Below are 27,056 nucleotides of genomic sequence, written 5' to 3'. Positions count from 1 at the left end.
AAAGTAAAGGCAGATGTCCTTGGGGTATTAATTGGGTTTCTTTTGTGACACATGCTTGCGTGGGTGTTTGTAATTGTGAATAACTTAACACTTAAACCTTTTCACCCTGTTAACCATTATACCCTTATACCACCACATGCAGTGGTCTGGATCCAATAACTTCTGGATCATAAAGGCAGTAAATTTACACTGCACCATTTTCCTATAATGTCTCTGCAGCTTCTGTCTGCTCTCCTCATTCCTAAACAGTCGAGTGGATCAGGGCTACCACTGCTTCTTGTTCCTGTCAGATGAAATGTCTGAACAACCAGCAAGTCATCCTGCCTCAATGACTGTTTAAGCAGAAATGTTCTGTATTTGGTTTAAGAATAAATAAATAAATAAATAAATAAAAACAACATGTGTCAAGACCCTATAAATGTTTGCTATGAAAAAAATAGATCTTTGCATTTAAAACTGAGAATGTCTCAGGAAATATTCTTCTGTTAGTCAGTTTTTTTTTTAATTTCTTTAATCTTCAGTTTTACTGCAGAAGGTAAATGATTAAGCCACTGATGAAATACAAACTCTATTATGTTTAACATAATCAAGATCAAAGAGCTGCTCATTGATTTTCTGAAGAAAACAGACACACCTTTGTTTTTTAAGCACATGGCAGGATCGGATCGTGTCTTTTACAGTGTGACACTTAACTGATGTCAGTGTTTATGTCAGTCAGATCATTAGTGTCCAGAGGCTTCGTTGCATTTGCCTGTTGGTATTTCTTTGTTAATGCTCTCACAGATCTTGTGCAGAGAGACATTCAGTTTCCCACAGTACAGATCAGTAATCTGTAGAAAACATAGACTTTTAACCTATGTAAGTGAAAGCTAATTTTAACAGTTCACTTTATAACTACAACTGTATTAACAACAACTGTTATGGCTCATCTTTATTGTCTGAAAATGACAAATACTTTTAATATTCATATATTTGAATCCACTGGCATCATACATGCTGCTGTTTGGTGATGAGCTTTGGTCACTGATTCCTAAATCGCTTCGCTTAATATCATCCATAAATAGTCATATCATGGCCTAGCTGATCGATCCTCATGAGCTACAGGTCTCTGTCTTTTTTTAAAAATCCCTGAGTGAGTGCTGTTCCTCCTCTTCATCTATATGACATCAACCAATGTGTGGGCAGCGCCCTCGATGGCCTGGCTCAGGACTGACAGGTGGTAGTGCACTTTGTCCCAGTCGCTTGACTGACCTGATGACTCAGCTTTAGCATAGGCATCAGCCAGACCTGGGAAGGTTGACTTGCCAGCACTACTTGAGGCCCAGATAACATGCCTGTGTGACGTACAGAGGACAAAAACGGTGATATAGCAACGATGAACAGATAGTCACTATCACTATCCATCAAGTAAAGGAGTATAATAGCCACTGATAAAGTACATGATCATGTTTAGCAGATGTAACATTTACCTCTATGTTCCCCATCTTAGTTTAGCATGTTCACATGCTAATATTTGCTCATGAACTAAGCATAAAATACACCTGATGCTGATGGACATGTCATTGGTGTTGCATTTACTTGGATATAAACCAAAATACAACTCCTGACCTGAAGTTAAGGGATCAACAAAGCTATTACAGCTCTTACTGAAGGTGACATGAATGTCTGTTCCATTTCATTACAATCCATCCAATCGCCAAGACATTTCATTCAAAACTACAAGTCAAGGCATCATCTGGGAAACAATGTGTTTACAAAATTTCAGGGCAATCATGGCATGGCAGCATGCAGACATGAGACTGGCAAATCCTCCTCTTACCTGTATGCATATTTATCTGGGAAGGCGAGAGGGTTCAGGAAAGCTCGGTCCAGCAGCATGAGCTGGTCGTTGATCCTTCTGACCTTCAGCGGTCTGAGAGAAGAGAGATGGAGAGAGAGAGGGAGGTGTAGGCATTTATTTCTATGCGGACAGGAGAAGAGATAACAGCACGTCTGCATAGCCCATGTATAGTTGTGCTCTTACGTTTCATTTGCCAGGTCTGAAGTGTGAATCACCTGGTCCAAATGAGCAGCCGCACTGCGAAAGCTGGCCACTGCACGTTTTAGTGGCTCTGAAACAAGACACAGGACATTGCAACCTCTCAGCAAAAGTTTCACATTCTCTAATCTCCTGCAGCTGTTAGTTCAGCCACCTGAAGACAGTATCACTTTTGCCTTTAGGTTTTTTTTTCTGCTACAAAGAGCATTTTGGTTAATTTCACTTTACAGTCAAAGACATTGTTGATCTTAGGTCCAACAGTCATTGGTATTTTTTGGCACAAGATGTCAAACCTGGGAAAACATTATACTGCCTCAAACATTGAACATGACTAAATCAAACATAAAACTAAATCAAACATAAAACCAAGATGAAATACATATTCTTGCATTAGATTTCTATCACCATGTATTTTGTACTGCACAATTATTGCATCACCGAGGCATTTCTAACTATCTTGTCCTTACCCATGGATATATTCCTATCTTTCAGTTGGTGTTGATACAGGGTCACTGCTGTGTTGAGGTAGTCCTCCAGACTCTCAGCATAGTCACTACAGTTTAATGGCAGCACCAGGCTGTCAGCCAATCGGATCAGGACGTTTCCTGCTGTCCTGGCGATGGCCTGGTGACTGACGAACCCTGAGAGGAGGAAGTGAGAGAATGAGACATTATACACAACAGGAATTGTAAGGAAGAATTTTACTGTCTTTGAGTTGTGAAACAAATGGTATTCAAAAATGGAGTAGAAACTATTTGGCTGAGAAATACAAAAAATAAACCAATTTTTTAAAAGGTATAACATAAAAGAAAGCATAATCTACAGTTCCATGACAGAAGAAATGCAAGGGCTAGGATTTCTACTACTGACTATGGCTGTACAAGAGGTACAGTAGAAGAAAATCCAATATGTGGAACCATGAGAGATGGCATTGCTCACCAGGATCAATGAACTTTGAGGAGTAGTCAAAGGTGTCGTATGCTGTGTGGTACGCAGGGTAAATACGAGCATTTGTTTTACTCTGTAAAAAGAAAAATATCGTTATGATGAGGAGTTAGATAACTGACTAAATGAGATCAGTTAAATTCTGAATCTGAATCTTCTCCTCACAGGTATGTGACTAAATTAAAATCTTCTCTTGGGTGACAACTTATTTTAAAGAAACCTGATGAAGAGCAAAACAACATAGTACAACAAATGTAAGATCTATATAGCAAGGAGTGGGTCTTGGAGGAATTAAGTAATGGCAAAAGGCTCCTGCCTTGCATGGCCCACATATGTAGGTGGAAAAATCAAACTGTATCACAGGTTAAGAACATCTGAAGACATTATTATTACCATACAAAGTTCTTACACCCTACATTACTACATGCAAATCACATTGTCATCAGACAAAAATCTATTGAGTCAAAGGCAGTGAGTGTCATACCCTGTCATATGTGTATGAAATGTCCATCGAAGTGATTCCCAGGTAATGCACAAAGGCAGCGTAATCACTCCCTGCACCTGACAGGTATCCGACTCTGTCCAAGGAAGACAGAACACAAGAAGCATCAATTTATTGATTTATTGCATCACTTTAATGATGATATGAGTTTACCAACTAAATCTTTTGTTTCAAATGTCCAGTCATCTAAAAACCCACTAACTATACATTATGGATCCACCCTTCAACCAGAGATGAGGGATTAAACCCTTGAATAAAACCTTGATAACTCTTCTCCCAAGGTGCATCGCAAGATGAGGGAGAATTAGGAAGGTGTTACCCACAGTCCATTACCTGGGAATGGTTCCATGGGCCGGGCTTGTCCTGTTGGAATATCGTATCCAGTTGTTGTACACAGATGTGGAGTCCAGTCCGGGTGCATTGACCTTGAGAGCAAAGACATGTTCACGTGACAGGGTCTGGGGCCAAGTTAAAACACCTGACTTCATTTTTTGATGATCTAACCTGTTTAGCGGCTGTGAAGATGACGTTCTGTACAGATGGCATCCCTGAAGCTCTGAGGGTGGCGTTGGCTGAGGAGTGGAGGATAAATGGATTAACCTTACTATTAACTATTAAATTTTTAAGGCATAAGACTTATGGTCAGTGAACACAACCTACAGTGGCAGGAACCGTAGGAACAATTTTTCATTAACTTAATATTTTGTACCACAATGTCCACCAACAGTGGTTTCATCTCTCCAGGAGAAACTGGGGACTGATACTATGACAAGGCATTAGATATTTAGTGCAGGTGGAGCTCCTTACCAAAAACAGCTATATCCACATTGATGTAGGCAACGGTGCGTTCACTGAGCTTGGTGAAGTATTGCTGCAGAAAAGATAAGATCAATGTCAGATTTGTCAGTATAGGTAAGTTTACAAGTAATACTTAAAGCAAGATATGTCACTTGCCACTATAGTGACCACTATAGAATATTTGTAAATTTAGTAGCACAAGTAGAGAGGAGTGATCAACTCAGTAAAATGACCCAGTGGCGTATGTTATACAGGAATATTATCTAAAGCTTGCTGACAAGAGCTAACATTAGCCACCATAAGTTAATGGTCATACTAGACCAAGAAAGGACGACTTTACATAGTCTTGCTTTAAAACAAACCATTTAGAAGTACAGTTATGTTCACATCTGCATGTGTGGTATCATGTCTAAGCTTCTGGATTAATTGTAAATCACCTCTGTGTATTCTGCAGACCCAATAAGGCCGAACTCCTCCGCTCCCCAGCTTCCGAAGATAATAGACCTGCGAGGCCTCCATTTGCCTGCCACAGAGAGGAACAGAAATTAGCTTTTCATCCAGCACCATATACAGTATGATAGAATCAGAAGTCATGACTCTCCTCACCCTGCTTGACCATCATTCCCAGCACCCTGGTCAATTCAAGCATGACTGACGTCCCGCTGCTCGGGTCAATGGCACCATGAACCCAACTGTCCCTGTGGTTCCCGTAGATCACATACCTGTCTGTGGACACAAACACACACAAAGATGAATCACAAGTTGAAAACAGATGACACCATATGGCCGATTTGGTTTGGGTCCCCAGTCTCACCTGGCTCGACACTCCCTCTGATAATCCCCATCACGTTAGAGGAGTTCTTCACCTCTCCATGGTTGAAGATGTCCAGTTTCACATCACTGGAACAGAGTTTCAGCTTCAGGATTCAAGTATATAGCATATCTATCTATATTTTTTTGAAGAAAGTATAAAATGACAATACTGATAAAGTTTACTGTATAGTTTCTAAAGAAGGTACTTGATTATATTTTTCGTTAAGACCTAAAAGTTTTTTTTCTCATTTCTTAGTATCTTGTGGACCTGAAAGTGACAAAGCAGTTTATTGGAGACTAATATTTTCTACCCACCAGGAACGTGCTTATTGTTGTTTATGGAAGACTGTTCAAATTTTGTATCATGCCGCTCTTCTCTGTTGTTGCACCATTTAATTGCTCATAAAACTAATCACTCTTTCTCAGGTTCAGATTTCAATGATTTCAGTCTATTTTCTAGTGGTTGACTACCTGTTGCTGAAGGAAGATGAATGTTTGAATCCAGGACCGCCAAAGTTGTAGGTGCAGTTGAATGCTCCCTGCCATTCAGATGGAGCTGCTCCTCCACCCAGCTCGCTGAAATGTCCAAAGGGAAAACAAAAAGTTAGAATTAGTTGATAATTATTGATTTTGGGCTGTATCAATTACACAAGTTCACAAGTTTGTCTCATCTCAGACCAGATTAATTTGTAGGCATCCTCGAATCCAATTGGTTGAATTGGAATAGGAGGGATTCCTGTAATGTCCCCGACTGGAATTCTGTAGGTTTCCTCTGCAAAACAATGAATCATTAGTAAACCTCTGTTACTGTTTCTGAAGAATTTATGGAAAAGTAGAGGTGAGCTGGTTTTATCTTTATGTGTGGCTGATTGTAATAGTTGTGAAGGTCCTCCCTCAGAGAGTATTGGAGCCAAAGTGCAGTAGTAGTAGAGTAAACATACAATAAGGAAGAAAAACACTACTGTATGTGTACCTTGTGTACCATCTTTACAGACGTCAGTTACCTTTGGCAGCCAGGTAGGGCGTGAGCATGTCTCCATAGTGAGTGTTAAAGGATCCTCGCTCCACACCAGAGGGCGGCATGTACCAGGAGTGAGGATACGTCTCATTGATGTCTGACATGAGACCATCGTTGATGTCCAAAGGGTCCGTGTAGACAAGCACACCAATGACACCGTAGGGTGCTGCATTGATGGCCTGGGAGAGACACACATGGTAAAAACTTGTATTAATTTGCACATTTATCTTTTCTATAAACTCAACGTAACAGACAATCCCACTCGGAAGCATCACAGTACAACCTCTGTTTTACTGATGGCCATTAAACAGCGACTGTGCTTGTGTGATACACATGCTTGTCCAAACCTTTTCATTTTTGAGTTTCATATTTGTCTTTGTGTTCAGTTTTTCTCAGTATTGACTATCAGTGTCATCTGACTGAATTATCATAAGCTGATATGATATTAGGTGGAATATGACTCAAACTGTGGAACAAATTTTGAGTCTTGCTGACATTATTTCCTGGATTTGTTTTAGCAGCACAGTGAATCATGCAAAGTTTCTATCTTTGTTTTCAGTTTCTTCAGTTGATGTAGTCGCAGTTCTCACAATCACGGTGCTGCAAAGACAGCTCTGGCCCATCACGACTAGTTTGGTTTAGATTTGCTGGACAGTAAACTAGTGACATTATAACATGTTTGTCCTCCAAACCTTTTACTGTCTCAATAAAAAGTGTTATTAAAAGATTATAGGTGTTGACTACATTCATGAAAGCACTTAAGGCTCACGAGCATGTGACTGTCACTTTTGGCACAGAAGTTTGTTTATGTTCTATTTATCTTTATTAAAAAAAGAACGAGACAAACACTTGATAAACAACTCACTTTAGCTGCTCTTCCTGCTCCACCATATCTGGTGATAGCGATGGTTCCTGTCAGGTTGGTTGTCTGGTTCAATAGATGGTAGTCACTTGGTTTCCCCTGGTTGGCATAAACCAGTTTCCCCTAAAACCATCAAAGTCAACACTAGTCAACAGCAGCAACTGAAGAATCAACCCAGTGAACTGATGCCAGGACTAGGTGATGTAATCTTTTCATCCCACAAATTGAAATTATTGCTGCATGCTGCCTTTTGTGCAGTTTCTTTCACCAAGAAATATATACACTGTGTTTTATCAGATTCTTACAAACCTCAAATAACCTCAAATCATCAAACTATCCTCCCAAGATTCTTTCAATGCTTTTCAATATAACACTGACTATCAAAAGACTGTGTATCTTTACCCCCCCTCCCTTATGAACTGTCAGTCTACATCATTGCGTTCAATGTTATCAGTGTTTGATAAGACATACAAAACCTTTTGGCCTTGAAGATGACATATCTGTTAGAAAATGTGGTTACCAGAGAGTGAAACAGATAGCATGACCAAAACAACCCCTTTTTGTTCCTTTTTTTGTTTTTTGTTTTTTCCAACACTTTCACATTCTGTTTGATGTCATTTCTTATTTGCTTATCAGTTCAAGAGTTTCCTGCGCTTCTTTGACCATCTTAACTCACCATTACAGGTCAAGTACTTGAAAACTGGTGCACTGCCGCAGCACATTATTCCTGTGAGCTTACACTGCCTGTGAATAAAAGCTAAATAACTGATACAGTAAATGTCCCTTATCTCTGTCAGAGAATGTGAGGAGTTAAGAAAGAAGCCTCAAAGGTTATGACAGGTGAGCATGTGGTGTGTGTGCCACTGATGTAGAGGTGTGACCGTCATGTGATTTTTATGCTTGGAGTGACTTATTTCCCAGAAATATGTATGCTTTATTTAAACAGTCCCACAAACACAGACTAGCTACGTTTTTATGTCTACTTATCTATCTTCCTACCTACCTAATGGATTACTGGATGCATGCAAACAAATACTGTACTGTACTCTAAGCACTACGGATTTGGACTGTCAACGTATTCCTATAAAAAAAAAAAAAAAACATTCTTGGCTTTTTCTTAAAAATAATACATTACTCAAAGGATGGAAATCAAAGTCATACACCATGTGTGGAAATGAGATTTGCTGTCATGACTGACATCAGGTAAAGACTCAGAAAATAATATGCACATCCTTCATGTGTTCAGCTACACTTGGTGCTAACTATATAATAGTGATAAAGCAGCTGCTTTAGACATAGTGAACAGCAGAATTTTTGATAGCATTCAATACTTTTTTGGTTATGGTTGGTTGGTTGTGGCCTGACTGTGTGTATGTAGGTTTTTCATTTTACCTTTGGGTGTCCTGCAGGGGAGTACGCAGCGTATGGCTGAACCACCTCAGGATTCTCTTGGTCTGAAGTGTAAGCCTTCTCTTTTTCTCTGGCAGTGTACAGCACAGTATCAGAAGGGTTCACTGAAATGAACAACACATGGTGACTGGTCTGCTGGTAAAGAAGTGACATTCAGTAGTAGAATGAAAACCTCCTGAATGCTACACTGGGTGGTTAGTTCGAGTGTGGAAAGTAACGTTATTTCAAAATAAGAAATATTACTTGAAATGAGTTTTGAAGCAATATGATTGGAAACAGCGTAAACTTGATCATTTATGAATGCCATGAGGACCTTGGGTTCACTGGGGTAATCCTGTAGATGTTACAGAGATCTGCAGCTTTTATTGCAGTATATCATACAGTGCAACACAAAGTAAAGCCATTTGACTCACTCCATCTTATAATGTAATGCTGCTTTCAGTGTCTTGGGCTCCTTTAAAAATGGTTATCTAATTTAGACCAGTGGCTTTCAGTGCTTTAAAATGTGCTCAATGACAGATTCTGACAAAAGAGTATGTTTTTTATTTTGGAATTTCAGGCTTCAAGTAATTACTTTCTGGAACAATTACTTTCAATCCAGCAGACTAAACAGCCTGTTGACCCACCTACAGTGACCTTATTGGGGTTCTTGGGGTCAGGAAAGGACAGGTAGACCATATACTCCTCTCTCCAGGCCTCATCCAGACCGCTTTCAGGGTCCTGCCATCTCTTTAGCATTAACTGCACTGTCTGTTCGTCTCCAGCTGTTGTGGCCATATGGGGCACTTTTGTCAACTGCCTGTGGAGGAACAAGAGGATAAAGAAAAGTTTGATTAAATAATGCATTTGATACTTGAGGAAACCACAAAGGGATAATGAAACCTGATGAAGCTTCCAGGACCCTATAGTTTTCGAGAGACCTTGAGGAAATTGTTAAAGCAAAGAATCTCATGAATTTAAATGAATCCCATTGGACCTCATAAGAATGCAGATTAGTCTCAAATCTTTTTAGACTGAGACACTTCACTATGAAAACCAAATAAACCTCTATGAAGTTTTTAGTAGGTTGAAATCCTGTTTTTCTCACTCAAACAATGTTTTTCCTTTTTGACTTTGTATTTTCACATTCTTATCACTTGAACAAATGAATAATAAAAAGGATGACCGAATGATAAAAAGAATCTTCAGGATTCATCAACTCACCTTAAGTTTTCCTGAATCTGGATGTTGTCCACCTCAGAAAGGAACTTCTCAATGAGACTCTCATCCACATCCTTCGCCACATCCCTCACCCAGGCTGGTGCTGAGCTACTGCTTTGGATGATACCATAGTGGCCTATTAGGATACCTGCTGTCAGTATGGCACAGCCACAAAAAATCCCAAGCAACACCTTCTTTATCATTCTCCTCTCTGGGATAAGCTCCTCTGGAAAACAGTTCACCTCCTCTTTGGACCTGAATCTTGTGCCCAACAGTGAGTTTTCTCCAAATGTCGGAATGTTTTTGGGACAGTGTCGCTTATGAATCCATTATGTGAGAGAAAGTTATTGCCACTGATTCCCAAATGATCACCGCAACATCAGAGCAGCTGTTTTAGTGTCCTCCCATAAGAAAGAGGCGTTATCATTGTAAGGTTTACTCATTACTGTTTGCAGATTGGATGGACTTCAGCCCTTGTGAGGGGATGTAAAGCTGTTTTTTTTTTTTCAGTGTCCACACTCACGCTGTGTGAGTGTGCGATAAATGATTCAATTCCAGGTGATGTTCAGTAGCACGTCATTTACTGTAAACTGTAAATCCCCACCTGTTTCTGAAGTGAGATAATGATTTGGATTTCCAAAAAAGAGATTCTGTTCTGGTTGTGGCCATCTAGAAAGGGTTAGAACAACACGAAAGATGTGACATGATTGATTTGGTTTAAACTGGATTGATTGCCTAAAGGCAAACGTTTGCCAAACTGTGTTTTTAACTTCAATTAAAACTTTGAATATGATACAAACACATGAAAAAACTTTGCATGGTCAAAAAAAAAAAAAGAATACTAGCATGACACAATAATTCATAAACATACAATACTTTCAGCAAAAAATATAATTACAATCCTATTTCAACATTTTCAGGCAAGTATAAGTTATTATGTAATTTCTGTCCTGTGAAAAATTAACTTTAAAGAATCAAAATTGATATGAATTGCAGATATGACTTAACAAGGAAAGCATCTCCCTCTTATTCTTTCAGTATATTTTTTCCAGGATGTTTCAGACTGATTACGGAAACTTTTTATCACTCGCTGGGAACTGTTATAAAACTGAAAACCTTTTCCATGTTTTGTTTTATTCTGAGAACATCATGACAGATGAAAGAGTTTCATTTGTCAGTGACAGTAGTAAGCATTTTTTAACGTCTATTTGTAGTGGTTTTTGATCTTGATCTGGTCCAATATGCTCTGCATGTGAAGAAAAGCTGTGAAATGTCCTTTTTTGTATTTTCACAAATAAAATAAAGTTTTCACAAATTTGAAAAAGGCTTTCAGACAGCATTAAAGATTTACCTCAAATGTATAATGCATGTACACAACAGTAAGAGGTGCAATAAACAGAGGACTGGTCGCTCAGCTGTGTAGGTTCACTTTCCCTTAACTGCCAAAATGTAATAAAGGCAAATACAAATGATTGTACATTATAAATTAAATATAAGGGAAAACACAATATTCTAAAGTCAGTTGTGTCAGTATCAGAAAAGGCACGCTCAATAACTGTGTTTTAACTTAAGTGTGAAAACCGAGTAGTCAGTGTGCAATGTGGGCAAATAACAAGTATAACAGAAAATGATTTTAGGAAAAAACACTTAATTCATTTTTATTAAGAAACAATACACAGTATGAATCACAGACAGTGTGTGTGTTTGTTATGATATTGGGCCAAAATGGGACAGTTGAGTTTAGGAGAAATGCAATTAATTTTGCAGTAGATTCTAGTTTTGGACAAAGGATGAATAATTTATAGCTTCATTTCAATTTAAGATCAATTTAATCCATTTCAGTGAGTTCAGAAAAAAATATTAATAATCTATCTGAGGAACTGGAACCAACAACAGACAGAAAAGTAACATGAACTCAGCACTGAATCAAGCAATGGTACACTCTAGTGGTGAAATATAATCACTGCAGACCATAACAACACGGAACTTCCTGTCCACAGTGGATGTTTCCTGCTGTTTCCCACTGCAATAAGTGTCGCTCCTGCTTTGGTTCCCTCATGTTACCTCCACTGGCTCAAACACTAATGTGGCTCTGCTCTTATCTGAACTCCTGGTTCCTCCGGGCCTGCGCAGTGAGGACCTGCACACGTCCTGAAACCAACAAGTCTCATGTCCAATTGACAGCCAGCTCACCACAGCCATAGGTTCTGCAGGTACAATCAACGCATCGCATACCGGTAAACTTATAAGGTAAGTTAGTGGAGGACGTTTCCTGCGGTGCTACCCAGCATGCAATTCTTCCTTCATCTGTTTCACTTTCACTCCTGCATTTTTTTTTTTTTTTTTGTGCGCGCTGAAGACGACACGGTAAGCAGAAATAAAATGAAATGAAGTACATAGTCGACCAGTGTTAAGACCTGAAAACTAAAGCCATCAAAACGTCCCTCTTTTTGGCGTGAGTTTTATTGTACGTGACTCTATTAGGAGCGTGAATGAAAAGGGAATTAGTGTGAGATCGAAAGTATTCTTTCCAGATCACCTGTCGTGTTCGCGTTGTCATTGTCTTATTTCCTATGTATTTATAGTTTGATTAACTATGTATCTATCACTGAGTTTTTTGGAAAAATAAGAGAGCTCTTAAGAATGTGGCACCTACTCTTGAGAGATGCTCTCTAAACAGTATGGATGTTCTAAGAAATATCTGTGTGTTTGGGCCCTTAGGAAATAAGATTTTTGATTTAAATGAAGCTCAACTAGAAAACGCACAACAGGACAAAAGCATTTCTTAATGTTATCATGCAATTGTATGATGTTTGTGTTACAGGTGAGAGGATTTCCTGCTTTCACTGTCACCATGTTAGGGGCTTCTCTCCTGCTGCTGCTGCTGCTCGTTCCCTTTCCTCCATCATCCGGGGCGCAGCTGCCAAATAAAGGCCAAGCCAAAGACCTCCCCGTAGCCACCAACGGCCAGCCATTCCCCTGGGACCGCATGCGCCTTCCCAAAACCGTCTCCCCCATCCACTATGACCTGACCATCCACCCCAACCTGACCACCTTCGACTTCGCCGGCGTTGCTCGCATTGAGTTGGACGTGCATGAAGACACCAGCGTCGTCGTCCTCCATGCCAAGCAGATGCAGATATCCAATGTGCTGCTCCTGGCGCCTGAAGGCGTTAGGCCACTTCAGGTGTTGGAGTATCCTCGTTTCCATCAGCTCGCCCTGCTGTCAGACTCAGTGCTGACGAAAGGTAGGAAGTATGAAGTTCAGCTGGAGTTTGCTGCCAACTTCTCTGACAGCTACCATGGTTTCTACAAGAGCAGCTACCGCACCAGCACCGGAGAAGTCCGGTAAGTGCACAAAACATATTTTACCATCATCAAATCATTACTGCATCAATTTATTGATTTTTAATAATTGCAGTAAATCTAACCTCAAATCAGTTTCAAGATCTGCAGCCTTTCACAAATGCATTTCAATGGATATTACAGGGTAAAACTGATGTGCTATTGTACCAGGGTTTATGCCACATTTAGATAACTTTTAGGAACAGCTAAAAGACCAATGATAATTTGATATAGAAAATGCTATATATAGCAGCTTTAATTATGCTTTAGTCTTCTATCAGCATGTTATGTTGAACATTAATGTCACCTTTATTTATTTACATTATTAGGTTCCTGGCCTCCACACAGTTTGAAGCGACCTTTGCTCGTGGAGCCTTCCCCTGTTTTGATGAGCCTGCCTTCAAAGCCAATTTCACCATACGAATTATACGAGAGCCACGCCACATAACCATATCCAACATGCCTAAGGTACACATGAAAGTAGAAGCATCAGTTTACATTGTTTGAAGTACAGGTGAGGAATTATTACAAATAAGAACTTGTTGACAAAATCGAGTTCCTCATCTTTGCTTTAATATAAAAAAGCCACTTTACAGTAAAGAAGCATTACGATTTAGAGGTATTCACCATACTTTTCTCTGTAATGGACCCATTGACCTTTCCTTTGTTTCGTAGGTTAAAACAGTGGAGTTGCCGGGCGGTTTGCTTGAGGATCACTTTGACACCACTGTAAAGATGAGTACTTACCTGGTGGCCTACATTGTGTCTGATTTCCTGTCTGTGAGCAAGACCACTCAGCACGGCGTCAAGGTGAGACGCACAACAGACGCAGGCCACGCCATCATTTAGTGCTCTCCTTCAGGAAGGACAGATATATATGGAAATATCTATACCTTTTCAAATTCACTGCACTTTGGAGAGACATCTTTGACAGTATATTCAATATACATTTGAAATTATCAGTCACACATCCATTGATAAAACTGCTTGTTGAGTTCCTGTTACATTAATACTGAAGAGTATGTTCTTTACTGTGACTCCCATCAGATTTCAGTCTACGCTGTACCTGAGAAGATTGATCAGACAGCTTTTGCACTGGATGCTGCTGTCAAGCTGTTGGACTTCTATGACGACTACTTTGATATTCCTTACCCGCTTCCCAAACAAGGTTGGTGGCAATATGTGTAATTACCATCTTATTATACCTGAATATCAGCAGCTGCCATATTTATTTTGTAAATGTCCATTTGGACAATCTTTTATGCTGTTATGACTTACAAAGAGATGAATGTAAGTTTCAGTGGAGAATTGAAGACACGTATAATAGTTGGACCAGCAGGTGAATAAACCACATTTAGCTGTATTTACGTGCTTGATGTTGCTCCCTGCAGACCTGGCTGCTATCCCTGACTTCCAGTCAGGTGCGATGGAGAACTGGGGGCTGACCACCTACAGAGAGACAGGCCTCCTCTTTGACGCTGACCGGTCCTCAGCTTCAGACAAACTGGGCATCACCAAAGTCATTGCCCATGAGCTGGCACACCAGGTACCTGGCCTGTATCTGTTTTGTCCTTTGTCCATCAGCATAATCTTGAAAATGGAGAATTAAAAAACTGCAGTACGGTGCTGCAGTTCACCACTTTACTTTCATGACTTATTGATTGTAGCTGGGACTCTACACTGTCTAGATTTCAGTTTAAAAGCTCTAAACTTAAGGCACTGTTTGTTAATGTCCTTGCACTCTCACACGCTCTCCTCCCTATCCAGTGGTTTGGGAACCTGGTGACGATGGAGTGGTGGAACGACCTATGGCTCAACGAGGGTTTCGCCAAGTTCATGGAGTATATTTCTCTCGACATCACCTACCCAGAGCTGCATGTGGTGAGAGCTGAGCACAGGGAACTGACTTTGACCTGTATCTTATCTTAGAACATGTGAAGAGTGGTTAGAGCATACAAATGGGCTTGGACCTCCTGATTTGCCTGTCTGCCATACAGTGCAGTTTATCTTTTTCTTATTCATACTCTCTCCAAGTTAAATTGAGATATTTTTTACTGGCATAACAAGGAAGAGATTAGCTTTTCAGCTTTTTGTTAGTTATGACTGAAAAGGATCCAGTCTAACCTGAACCTCTTTACTTATCTCCTCCCTCCACTCCCGCATTTCCTCCCTCCCCTCTCTTTCTCCCAGGATGACTTCTTCTTGGGGAAATGTTTTGAGGCCATGGAAGTAGACTCGCTCAGCTCCTCCCACCCAGTATCGACCCCTGTGGAAAACCCCATGCAGATCCAGGAGATGTTTGATGATGTGTCATATGACAAGGTCAGCCAGCCTCACTCTGGGATGAGGACCATTCATTTGGTGTTGATGCACTTGGATATTTGAACTGTGCAATTATCTAGGTACTTGTTAAAAGCAGAGTAATTTCCATGAATTTGCAAAAATTCCCAAAGTTTAACCAAAACTGCACAGACGAAACAAAACATAAAACAAAAAACTATGAAACTAATTAATCACACAACAAAAATTATTTGGATTGTTAATTTTCAGCATGCGTGTGTTCATTTTATTCTTTTCTTTTAGGGAGCATGTATTTTGAATATGCTGCGGGACTTCCTGACTCCAGAGGCGTTTGAGATTGGCATCATCCAATACCTCAAGCGTTACAGCTACCAAAACACTGTCAACAGCCACCTGTGGGAGAGCCTGACCAATGTGAGTGATGTGTGTGTCAATATGGGTAAACACTGCAATGTTTGGTGGCTCATTTATATTAAAGCTTAAAATAATGAGATAACCAGTCCATGTTAGTGAGGTGGTCACTCAGAGGTTAGAAAATCATGCTGAAAATGTGGCGTTTAGAAACCAAAATCAGTCGGCTTTAATGAATAAAACAGGTCATGTAATATGACAGAATTTGCCTGTTGGTCATTTGGGATGTGGTATGTTTGAGAGTGTGTTCTGAATATGTCTATAAGCATCAGTATTTGCACTGTTATGATTCTCTACTAAAGTTTTGTACCCCTCCCCCACAGATCTGCAATTCAGATGATCTGGACGAAGGCCGAATGAAACACAAAGAATTCTGCTCCAAACGCAACGTCCCCTCTGGAGCCTCTGTAAGTTTTCACGCTTTGTCACAACCAGGTTCAACAAAGCACTGAGCACTGAGCAAACAGACTCCAGTAATACTCTCATGCAGCTGTGCCACCAACCTATCACTGTTTATGATCTTAGATCATTTATTGTGTATTGAAATGTGCAATGTGTGTGTGCATACACAGAAATGGTACTCTGATGATGAGCTGGATGTCAGGGCCATCATGGACACCTGGACACTGCAGGAGGGCTTCCCGCTGGTCACTGTGGAGGTCAGAGGTCGCGAGGTCAGACTCAGTCAGGAGCGTTACCTGAAGACGGACGACCCCTCCCTCACTGAAGGGTAAAATGGCAGATTAAAAGGGCAAATAACTTCAGTGTACAGCAGTGGTCAGCAACTGGGGGCCCGCGGGCCAAAACTGGCTTGCCAGCAATAATATTATTATTAGCCAGATTATTTTGATAATTTAATCTTTTTTTTTATCTTATAATATCTCACATTAAACTGTAGCTAATTCGAAATAGAGAGTCTCCTCCCACCTGCTAATTATATTTAAATCCACGTTGACATATCAGGAGCAGTGCACAGCGCCTGGTTCTACAATAGACCTCCGTCATAGCAGTAGCAGTTACCCACAGAATCACTTCCTCTTCAGCAATTTTGTGTACAAAATAAAAGTGCAAGAATGTTCTTTTTTTTTCCTGTGATTTTACAGTTCAAACAAGCTTTTAGCTTTTATTATGAAAAGTTCTGAAAGGAAGTGTCAAAGGTTCTGTCGCTTACTTGATCGACCTGAAACAGCAGACATATGTGATGTGAAAAAGTAACACCAGTTCAATGAAGCAGTCAACTGATATACGTGACTGTGGCCACACAATGAAGTAAATATAAGTTGCATTTTTATCAATCAGTTTCTTAAAATTAGCCTCTGATTTTGCTCCTCTTATTGCTGCGCTAACACTTCTTATCGCACTTAACCTTGATTGTTCCCCTTTCTGTAAGTCGCTTTGGATAAAAGCGTCTGCTAAATGACTAAATGACTAAATGACTAAATGATTAAAGCTACTGATTCATTCTTTATGGGCATATAAATATAATTTTTAAATACTACACGGCCTGCAATACAAAGCCACAATACAGTCAGGCTTGGTTTTTAGCCCCACTGTGTAGTTATTGGAAAAAAAAAAAAAAAAAAAAAGGTTTTCACAAAAATTATACATTTCTATGGCATAATATATAATTTTATATACAGTAAAACAATTGTTATTAAATACTGGTATTAATTTCGACTATGTAACATTGTATTTCTACAAACATTAATATAATTTAAAGTTTAAGATGAGTTTGATCATTTATTGTTTAATTTTTTAATTTGAGTTATTTTTAATCATCGTTGTATGTTAATAGATTCCTGTGGCAGATCCCACTGACCTACATGACCAGCGCCTCCAACACCATCCACCGCTTCCTGCTGAAAACAAAGACTGGTGAGTGTGTTGCTCAGTGTGATGAGGCCGATTTTTTTACTATATTTATATCCTTTATCCACATGAAGAAAATTTGAATTCCACAAGTTCAAAGTTTGTCTTTACTCAATACTCCTCCACGCAGACGTCCTGCACCTGCCGGAGGAGGTGGACTGGGTGAAGTTCAACGTGGACATGAGCGGCTACTACATGGTCCACTACGCAGGCGAGGGGTGGAACTCCATCATCAAACTGCTGCAGCACAACCACACAGCCCTGACCAGCAACGACCGCGCCAGCCTCATCCACAACGTCTTCCAGCTGGTCAGGTCTGTGTAAAGATCGGATCATGACATTTGAACCTGCTGTTTTTACTGGCTCTCACGTTCATTTGTTTTAGTGAAGCCATCTGATTTGTTCTGAGCTAAATTACTTGCTGAGGGAGGTTTGTGAAAATGAAATGAAACTGCAGCTTGTTGTTGATTTGAAGCCTGTCCTGTGTGTTGCAGCATAGGGAAGGTGAGGTTGGACACGGCTCTGGAGCTGTCTCTGTACCTGTCCAGAGAGACTGAGATCATGGCTGTGACTCAGGGCTTTGGAGAGCTCGTACCTCTCTACAAACTGATGGAGAAGAGGGACATGGCTGCTCTGGAGAACCAGATGAAGGTTTGTGAAGGCAGCAGTCGTACCAGTGTGTCTTAAAGTTGAAATTCGTCTACAGTTCCTACGGTTTACAGAAGCGAGCCCTGTGTCATTTCAGCAAGAATTTATACAATGGCCACTTGTGTTTTTCAGGGCTACATCGTGGATCTTTTCCGGGGGCTGATTGATCGGCAGGAGTGGACTGACTCTGGATCAGTGTCTGAGCGAGTACTGAGGAGTTACCTGCTGCTGTTCGCCTGTGTCAGGAACTACGCTCCCTGTGTGACCAAAGCCACCGAGCTCTTCAACAAGTGGAGGGACTCTGATGGCAACATCAGGTCAGGGCAGCTAAAAAGCAGCAGTTAACTGTTGCCTGTAGTCAGAGCTTTAATTTCAGTAAAAATTTAAGATTTTCAAATATATATTTTTTGAACTGAAAGCCTTGCCTGTTTTTAGCCTCCCCGTCGACATCACAATGGCGGTGTTTGTGATTGGAGCTCGAACACCAGAGGGGTGGGACTTCTTGTTTGACAAGTACCGCCATTCGATGCAAATGTCTGTCAAGAGCCGCATGAAAACAGCCATGGCTGTCAGCCCCCTGCAGGACAAGCTCCAGTGGTGTGTACATGATGTTAGGAGGGACGTAACAGTAAATCCAAGTTTTAAAAAAAGAGAATGGTCGTGCCTAATCTTTCTCTGTCTTTCTGCAGGATGATGGAGCAGAGCCTCCACGGTGAGGTGATGAAGACTCAGGACCTCCCAGACGTGGTCGTCTCTGTCAGCAAGAACCCCCGTGGCTACAAACTAGCCTGGGACTTCCTCCGAGCCAACTGGCACACCCTGATCAAGAAGTCAGTCAGCGTGTCACACGGACACATTTCTCTCTTATTTTTCTCATCACAATGCATGATTTCTTTACAAAATTACAAAATGGGCTTACATTTTAAATCAACGTGTCAGCGCATCCCTGAGATGTGATGACAGTTATGCACTGGGCTGTTTTTGATCAGGGCGTCATGTTTGTGATATAGCAAGTGATCAAAATCAAGCTTTTTATCTTGATATCAGAAAAGTCCTTTAACTATTTAATTGACATATAGCAACTGAATTTCTGTATTGTTTGCTAATGTTTTGTGAGCCAGGAAATAAGAATGTACATAATGTTAAGCTTTCTAAATAAAAAAAAAACATTGAATTGTGTCTTACTGTGTTTGCTTTAATGCCACAGGTTTGACCTCGGCTCCAACACTGTATCCTACATGGTGACTGGGGTGACCAACCAGTATTCTACCAGGGAGATGCTGGATGAGGTAAGACAAAGATGTGCACACCCTCTTAAAAGTAACTGGGTTTCCATCTTCTGTCTCTTTGTACTTTGTCCTGCATCCTTTCTTTGTCTCTTCTGTCCGTCATGTTTTGCTGCACTATTCATTATTTGTACAATGTCCTGGAAACAAACTAAATAAAATAAATAAAATATCTGCAGTGGCCTGATTCAAATGGGAATGAGCAGTAGTATCTCTATTGATATCAGTCTTTTATGGGAGCAGATTTTTTTTTTTTCCTTCTTATATCATGTTGTTCTATTTAAAGCTTGCTGTGTATTTTTGGATCTTGTGTCAAATGCAATATGTGTGTATTTAAGGCTTTCTCTGTGTGCACTCAGGTACGGAGCTTCTTTGGCTCCCTGACCGAGGAGACGGGCTCAGAAATGAGGTGTATCCAGCAGACCTATGAGACCATTGAGGATAACATCCGCTGGATGGACACCAACCTTCCTCTACTGCAGGCCTGGCTGGACAAACGCAGACACAGAGTGTCTCATGAGGACTTATAGTGCCAGGAGAAGCAAAAAGTCTAGTGTGGATACTCGTGTTGCTAAAAGCAGAAACTACTAGAAGTGTAGACAAGTCATAAATTGGAACTTATATTTGATGACAATAATGAAGAAGACTTGCATCTCAACTTTGACTTGAACAGCAGTACATAAGTTTAGACCCAAAGATTGAGAAACATCAGAATACGAAGTATCACACTTTGGAAAAGACCATATCTCATTTAAGTACACATTATTTTATACCCCAAAACTTCTTCACTTCACACTTCTGTAAACTACAACCTCAAAATACTCTCATGTGATGTTCAGTTGGTAAATAAGTGCTGTTCCTAGATCCACAAGTAATACATTTCCTCAGTATGTGAAAGTAGCTTAATGAAAGGCCTTAAAAAGTGAGGAAGTAGCATCATTTTTTCAGGAAAAATATATTTTGGTGGGTTTCCCAATGTTTCCCAATGTTAGTGCTCTGAAATAGACACAGCACCTGAATGTTTCTGTGTTGCACTGTCTGTTTGTATCTGTATCAAGTGGCAACCCACTGAAACATCATCCATCTGTTTGTTGACTGCTGTTTTGGAACTTTGAGTTTATAATTTGACGGTCGCCATCTTGGTTTTTTTTTAAACCAGAAGAAATCATAATTGGACAAGAGGGTCGAGCTGAGGAGGAGTGAGGGGTGGATGTGACCTACCCTGATTGTCAGGCGGGTAGCCGTGTGTGGTACAGTCTGTCATTCACACGGTAGCCACACCCTAATGCTTACCCTGCCTCACCATCTATTTTCCTCAAAATGGGACCATCATTTAAAAAATGAACGTTGTGCCGTATTGAAGAAGACTTGAAACTAGCGATTGAAACCACAAACTCATTGGGAAAAAGTTTACTGAGGTAATAAATCAAGTAAGAAGTAGGGCCATTTTCCCATAGACTTCAATACAATCAGACTTCTTTTTGCAACCAGTGGAGTCGCCCCCTGATGGTCATTAGATAGAGTGCCGATTTAAGGCACTTCCACATCCATTTTTATATACAGCCTATGTATGTGTGGGTATTGTATGTATTTGTGCATGTGTGTGTTTTTGGAGTTGTTAAAAGATGAGTCTTGATGTGTGGTGTGGATGAGGTTCAAGTGTTTTTGAACCATAACTGAGATAAAACAATAGATGAGAAACAGTTTTTCACTGTTTGAGTTTCCAATATTGGAAACATGTACAAGTAAAGGTCCTCTTTGGTAACTTTTTTAACCTCTTAATTAAAATTCAAATATGACAAAGGAAAATACAATATATGGAATATGCCATTACAAATTGAGGGCTGTAAAATCACTCTTTTATAGGACAGGATTCTTAGCAATTCTTAGCAAAAACTGTTCTTTTTCAGGGAGAATGTGTGTTTGTTGAATTAAATATTAAAGATTAAAAATTCTCTCAGTTTCCATTTGTATTTCTATTATTGCATTCCAATGTATTTATACTTTAAGCTTCACAGTTTATATTCTGTAATTCAGCTATCTTCTCAGCCCATTTTCAGCATTGCCTCAGCAATATCTTTCAATTCATCTCAGTTCATTTAGATAATGAAGTTAAGATTTTACCATTTTCAGCCTCTTTAGGTACTGACTTCAGCTTTTCCAACTCAGCCCGTATAACTCTTAAGCTTGCAGGATTTCGTCATTACTTTTGGTAATTTCATTTTCCCAATTTTAAGGTTTGCTTCAGCCATTCGATTTTGTCAAAGAAAATCCCATAAATTCATTGTATAACCTCAACCAAGTTTTTTCCCCTTACAGGTTGGCATGAGCTCATACTCTGCCTAGTTCCTCCTCTGGGTTTTAGGATGAAGGGCAAAGTGCTTTAAAGAACAGTGTTTCCTTCACCTGTTGCGCTGACTCTGGAGCACCAGCATTGACTCTATGCTCATGACAACATTGAGGAACCTCAAGATTTCGATGCTCTTCACTTTCAGTCAATTTTAATCTTTCTCATTAATCTCCAAAAGTTTATTAGTTTAGTTAGTTTATATGGTAGCACACCTCTCAGCCGAGGCCCTGTGGAGAAATGTAGCTGTTACTTTAAATCTTGTAATGCTACCATAAATTCCTCTGACAGACCTTTAGCACAAACTATATAACACACTGTCCAACTGATAAAACACACACATATGTTAATATAGCACATATTCATACACATAACACTTTTGTGTAAGTTAAGCACAAGCTTAAAGAAATTGCTATTATAAGTTTCAGTTTCTGAAAGTTTTTCAGGGGCTACATATATATATATATATATATATATATATGCTGAGCTTCGTACTCACACACACACACACACACGCAAACACAGACCGCCCCCTCATCAGCACACCCACAATAGAAACTGCACTCTACTCCAGTGAGTTTGCCCTCCCAGTCCTAAACCTGAGGAGAGCCATCTTTGGACTGAAGGTAAGAGCCTGAAGCTGGTCTTTCTGCTTCTACTTCCTCTCTATGAAATTTATAGCTCAGTTGCTGAAAATTCATCAAATTAAATCTAAGTATAAAGTATCTATCAAGGACATATTAGGAGCTGTTTATTTATGTAGTCAGTATTTGCTGACCCGGTTCCTGTATCAATGTATTTGCCGACTGTGTCTCGTGAAGTTTGACCTGACTTTGACCTGACTAGTCTCATGATTTTCATGTTTTTTTGTTTTTTGTTTTATCTAGTTAATATATAAATAGTGGTTGTGTTAGACCACCGCAAAATGTGTATAGTTTTCCTTTCCCTATGTGTACAGATTCAACATCATTGATCCCCCCTTAGGAATCCAGGTGGAAAAACTTTGATCAAAATTTGTCTCCTTCTTTATACAGCTGATGTTAGCAACTGTATATTCATTTGTATTAAGTTTTGACTTTAATCAAAACTTGTAAACTCCCAGAGCCTCACGGTTCCTAGTAACTTCCACCTCGCAAGACAGGAAATTAAGCCACAGTGCACCAGCAGTTACAACTGAACAGTTATTGTGCAACCTGAGTCAAACCCACTCAAATCTTGTTTCTCTCTTGAGACCCGAGTAGGGACACATAAGAAGTGAGTCTGGAACATGTTTTGAGGTGTCAGTCTGAAGCTGAAGCTTTGATTAAAAAAAATGACATGAGCAGTGATATACTTGTGATTCAAGGGTTTTGTTCAGTGTCCACCTGTTAATAGCAAGTGACAGCAGGAGACTATGTGCCAACAATCGTTGACCCGATTAGAACAATTCTGTTGCTGTCCTGTGAGAACAATGCTTCTCCAAAACAAGAGCTTTTCATGAACCAAGGACAGCATTTGACAATGTTTTTTTCTAGGTAATCCAATTGGTTTTTAAATGTTTTGTGTATCTTAAGAGGTAGGAGATCTTCTTAGTTTATCTGAAAAAAAAAATAAAAATCAAAATTCACCAAAATTTGAGATGCTGTACATGGTTTTCACTGGATAACAATGAGTTATAAATGGCAAAATAAGGAGAAATTGCACATCACACTCACTTGAGGTAACTTCAAGATTTGTCTGGTTATTCTGGAAAGAAGTTTAGACCACATGCTGTATTCTGTCAGGCTTTGATGTTGATGCCTTTGACCCCCTCATACACTATTACCTCAATATTCCTGTTGATCACCAACCAGGTTTACGAGCACAGTGGGACAAATGTACTCATAAGATCTTTGCGTAATAACACCAATCAGTGCAGACAGTGGGAATGGTTGTAAACTATATGAGGTTACTGCAGGGAAAACTGTCTTATGGTAAGCAAAGTGCTTTTATAAGTCTTTTATATCTCCACCTACAGGCAGAGACAGGCAATAAAATATTCTTGCATCATGGTATCTAGGACAACATATTTGTAGCTCCTAAGTTAAAAGTATTCCTGTTCATCACAGAAAAGAAAAAAAGAGATTAGTTTGTGTTATTATGCAAAGACTGTTTTAGAGGGGCATCAAAATTATAATCATTTATAGTCATTATTTACTTATTTATTATTGTTTTAACTGGTTGAAAATGTGCATGTGTGTGTGTGTGTCTGTTTCTTTTGCTTGTGGCAACATATGGAGTAGCACTCTAAATTTCGTTTTTTTTTTTGCAATACAATGACAATAAAGGCTTTCTATTCTAAAATGGGTCTACCTTAAAGTAGTCCTACGAGGCAAGCATGTTTAAAACCTACAAAATCAAGCAGCTATAGAGAGGTCAAATGTTTTCAGACATATAAAACATGAATTTGTTGGCAAAATTTATATGCAAAGTTTTGGCTGTTTCCCCCTCAGGTTCATACTGTGATTTCTGACTCCACTTCCACTCTGGTCCGTCACAGCTCTAAGGATGCCCTTTCAATACATTCCCATTCTAGAGTAAGACACATTTCTTTTCATCTATAAGTTTCTTTGGTAATTAATTTAACCCTTTTGTTGGCTTCACTTCATCATCCCGCAGACCCAACAGCTGTATGCACTGTATAAGATTAAAAATATTAAAGAAAAGGAAAAAAAATTCAACTATTTTCTTTTCCTTGAAATCTTTTTTACCCTGACCTTATTAAAACCTTTACCACTGACTGAGCTTGCGTTATTGATAAAGGTGTCAAAATATGGAAATGACCATAAAATATTGTATTTACACCGAATAGGGACAAATTTCATGTTCATATTTTATATGTGCAGTTAATTACAAGTATAATATTCCTCTACTTTGCCAAAAAGAAACAATTTCCTTGTCCTCAGAGACAAGGAAATATACAGTATGTTATCTTAACTAGTGATATAACTTTCATAAACACCTCTCATAAAATCAGTAAAGTATCAATAAAACAATAAAACCAGTACTTCTTTTTTTTTACTCTGAAGAGAGCCCAGGATCCTCAGGATCCTACAACATTTAAAAGGATTAAAGCTTGAAAGACACAATATTTCAGCAGAAATACAAATGGACAAATCTATCTCTCGTTCTTCTCACTCCACCATCTTCCCAGTGACACTTCCTTCATTGCCTCCTCTCTGTCCTATCATCCACACCATTTCCACTACACCATATCCCACACTCTCTGTCTTCCTCTGTTTCGCACCCATCTCCTTCTTTCTCATCCTCCTCTCACCCATCTCCACCTTCCTCCTCCTCTCCAAGGATCTTCCTGGGCATCCTGGGCTTCGGTCTCTCCATCATGTTCTGCACCACCTTCTGCAGGGCCTGCAGTCGCCTAAGGGAGGAGGAGTTAGAGAGGGAGGCGTGGAGACGCAGTGAGCAGGACGGGCGCCCACCTCCTATATATTTCATCCCCTTCCCTAGAAGCATGTCACAGCAGGACAGTGAAGACACGAGGGCCGTTCGACACAGCCAGGAGGTCCACTCACCTCCACGATACAGCACAGCTGCCTACTGTGGGCCCCCACCTTCCTATGATGAGGTGATTCTAACACAATGACAGATAAAAACTGAAAAATTTACTAGCCAAACCAGGGTGAATCGGATGGTGTCTCATTTTGATTATGCCTTCAGCACTTGCCATCTTCTACCTCAATGTCAATTCCCTCATAATTAAATTTGAATTTTGTGTTTCTTTGTGTTTTTCAGCTGGGATGTAAACCTGATGATCTTCCCCCTGCTTACACAGAACATAACGTTCCTGTGTACCCAATAACACCCCAGCCTCACACAGACATGGTCCAATCGCAAACCTGGTCGCAACCATAAGTCGGGACCATCACATTGTGTCTGTGTTGAAGTTATGGACAGTCTTCGTTATTGCACTGAATCATGGACTTGAGTGAGCTGGTAGCTGGAGTTTACAACATTTTAAAGAAACTTTTTATTGTGGTAATGAATGCGATGACGGCACAGAGATGAAGAAAGCTGCAGAGATGGCACCAGGTTTAAAGCTACAGTGCCATGAGTTTACAGCACATTGTCCAAGCCTCTGAACCACTTAAGATCCATAATAGATTTTATTCCCAAGTATGATGATTGTCACACTCGGATTGTGAGTATAATTTCTGTAAGTGGTGTTGAGGCTGTGTTTTTAGTCCGGTTTGTTTGCATGTGTGTTTGTTTTTTGTTTTTTTTTCACAGGATATCTCAAAAACCACTTTGCAGACGGTGATGAAATTTAGTGTATAATTCAGGTGCAGATCCAAATCCAATGCTGCCACCATGTGGCAATTTATGAAGCACTTTGTTTTGGCTCTTGTCTCCTGAATCATGAGAAGCGGGTGCCATTTCCCCCCTGAATTCCTTTTTCTGACATGTATTAGAGCCTGCACAGCAAACACTTTCTCAACATATTCTATCTTCTCAAACTCTGGTACATTACATATGTGGATGAGCTGCATAAGTTGGATTTTTTTTCCTATACCTGGCTGCCAAACTCGTACAGTTGTGGCTTGTTTCACATAAACATGACATGACTCTTGAACACATGCAATTTCAACCAAATTTAGACTGCACGTTAAATCTGTGCAATCATACAAAGTTTATATCATTTTGCTGACATGTGTAGTTCAAATTCAGAAATTAAGACTGAACTGAGTGGCACTGAGACACAGACATAAACGTGTGCGAAAGCATGTGTTTTTACATGTTGCAGTTTTTTTTAAGTGAACAGGTGATGTAGTAATGTTGCATTCAAATCAAGTGGGAAAAACTTTTGTAAAGACGTGATGGTCCAAAGCAACAACATGCTCTCAGGTAATCAAACTTAAGTTTTCTGCCCTGAAATTTCCTATTTTCTCTCTCGTTTGTCTTTATTTTCTTTTTGGTGACACGGGACCAACCCACTGCTTAATGCTGGGGTCCCATAGTATTTAACTGAAAGCTGAAAGCAGTATTTTAAAGCCAGAGGTTTGCTGTATATCAACAGTCTTTCCTAAATTATGTGAATGGTTTAAGTACAGATAAGAAACTACTGATTAAACAGCCTGCTCTGAAACACTTTTTTTTTTTCACTTTTGTGCTTTTCTGGAGACTTGATTTAAGACTTTGATAAAGGCAGGTCACAGGGCTCATCCTGCAGCATCTAACTTGCCCCCCTCGTCACAGTCTGTCAAATCGATCATCCCAGTCCTGATCT

At 39.8% G+C, this 27,056-nt stretch overlaps 3 protein-coding genes across 4 annotated transcripts; 2 read left to right on the top strand and 1 right to left on the bottom strand.

Moving 5' to 3' along the window:
* Positions 1-493: 493 nt before the first annotated feature.
* Positions 494-9,992, bottom strand: naaladl1 (N-acetylated alpha-linked acidic dipeptidase like 1). The gene is made up of 19 exons (XM_071483424.1): positions 9,590-9,992; positions 9,013-9,185; positions 8,369-8,490; positions 6,980-7,099; positions 6,101-6,293; positions 5,775-5,868; positions 5,568-5,672; positions 5,098-5,183; positions 4,890-5,009; positions 4,721-4,806; positions 4,293-4,356; positions 3,990-4,057; positions 3,819-3,910; positions 3,468-3,561; positions 2,978-3,059; positions 2,506-2,679; positions 2,024-2,111; positions 1,820-1,912; positions 494-1,334 (listed from the first exon to the last, which is right to left on the bottom strand). The coding sequence occupies exons 1-19, from the start codon at positions 9,787-9,789 to the stop codon at positions 1,157-1,159; spliced, it is 2,232 nt and encodes a 743-aa protein (XP_071339525.1). The 5' UTR covers positions 9,790-9,992; the 3' UTR covers positions 494-1,156.
* Positions 9,993-11,698: 1,706 nt separating this feature from the next.
* Positions 11,699-21,413, top strand: erap1b (endoplasmic reticulum aminopeptidase 1b). Of its 2 annotated transcripts, none has more exons than XM_071483421.1 (19): positions 11,699-11,836; positions 12,411-12,934; positions 13,261-13,399; positions 13,607-13,741; positions 13,979-14,099; positions 14,323-14,477; positions 14,699-14,812; positions 15,122-15,253; positions 15,515-15,646; positions 15,967-16,050; positions 16,216-16,373; positions 17,439-17,518; positions 17,643-17,826; positions 18,007-18,163; positions 18,293-18,477; positions 18,596-18,757; positions 18,850-18,990; positions 19,368-19,449; positions 19,806-21,413. In XM_071483421.1, exons 2-19 carry the CDS (start codon positions 12,441-12,443, stop codon positions 19,974-19,976), a joined length of 2,826 nt encoding a protein of 941 aa, XP_071339522.1. In that variant the 5' UTR covers positions 11,699-11,836; positions 12,411-12,440; the 3' UTR covers positions 19,977-21,413. The 2 variants fall into 2 exon arrangements, with proteins under 2 accessions (XP_071339522.1, XP_071339521.1); XM_071483420.1 differs by having other exon boundaries at positions 11,829-11,953.
* A 715-nt stretch (positions 21,414-22,128) lies between these two features.
* Positions 22,129-26,917, top strand: LOC139624356 (uncharacterized). Its single transcript, XM_071483423.1, has 5 exons — positions 22,129-22,419; positions 24,265-24,348; positions 25,118-25,397; positions 25,565-26,407; positions 26,487-26,917. The coding sequence occupies exons 2-4, from the start codon at positions 24,320-24,322 to the stop codon at positions 25,682-25,684; spliced, it is 429 nt and encodes a 142-aa protein (XP_071339524.1). The 5' UTR covers positions 22,129-22,419; positions 24,265-24,319; the 3' UTR covers positions 25,685-26,407; positions 26,487-26,917.
* The last annotated feature ends 139 nt before the right edge of the window (positions 26,918-27,056 follow it).

The sequence above is a fragment of the Trachinotus anak genome, unplaced genomic scaffold (genome assembly GCF_046630095.1).
Source record: "Trachinotus anak isolate AG129_WGS33_773 ecotype Australia unplaced genomic scaffold, CSIRO_AGI_Tana_v1 ptg000008l, whole genome shotgun sequence".
Classification (NCBI taxonomy): domain Eukaryota; kingdom Metazoa; phylum Chordata; class Actinopteri; order Carangiformes; family Carangidae; genus Trachinotus; species Trachinotus anak.
Note: the sequence above shows the minus strand (reverse complement) of the source record. Positions and strands in the feature narration are given on the sequence as shown.

What these genes read in the sequence shown, in the direction of transcription:
- naaladl1 (XM_071483424.1), bottom strand. Translation starts at nt 9,789, where the DNA reads ATGATAAAGAAGGTGTTGCTTGGGATTTTTTGTGGCTGTGCCATACTG. An exon ending in CCCCAATAAGGTCACTGTAG is followed by an intron (nt 8,491 to 9,012) that starts GTGGGTCAACAG and finishes TGTTCATTTCAG; the next exon opens with TGAACCCTTCTGATACTGTG. An exon ending in AGATAGGAATATATCCATGG is followed by an intron (nt 2,112 to 2,505) that starts GTAAGGACAAGA and finishes GTCTTGTTTCAG; the next exon opens with AGCCACTAAAACGTGCAGTG.
- erap1b (XM_071483420.1), top strand. Translation starts at nt 11,876, where the DNA reads ATGCAATTCTTCCTTCATCTGTTTCACTTTCACTCCTGCATTTTTTTT. An exon ending in AACGTCTTCCAGCTGGTCAG is followed by an intron (nt 17,827 to 18,006) that starts GTCTGTGTAAAG and finishes TGTGTGTTGCAG; the next exon opens with CATAGGGAAGGTGAGGTTGG. An exon ending in CCAGGGAGATGCTGGATGAG is followed by an intron (nt 19,450 to 19,805) that starts GTAAGACAAAGA and finishes GTGTGCACTCAG; the next exon opens with GTACGGAGCTTCTTTGGCTC.
- LOC139624356 (XM_071483423.1), top strand. Translation starts at nt 24,320, where the DNA reads ATGCCCTTTCAATACATTCCCATTCTAGA. An exon ending in CAATACATTCCCATTCTAGA is followed by an intron (nt 24,349 to 25,117) that starts GTAAGACACATT and finishes CTCCTCTCCAAG; the next exon opens with GATCTTCCTGGGCATCCTGG. An exon ending in CCCCACCTTCCTATGATGAG is followed by an intron (nt 25,398 to 25,564) that starts GTGATTCTAACA and finishes TGTGTTTTTCAG; the next exon opens with CTGGGATGTAAACCTGATGA.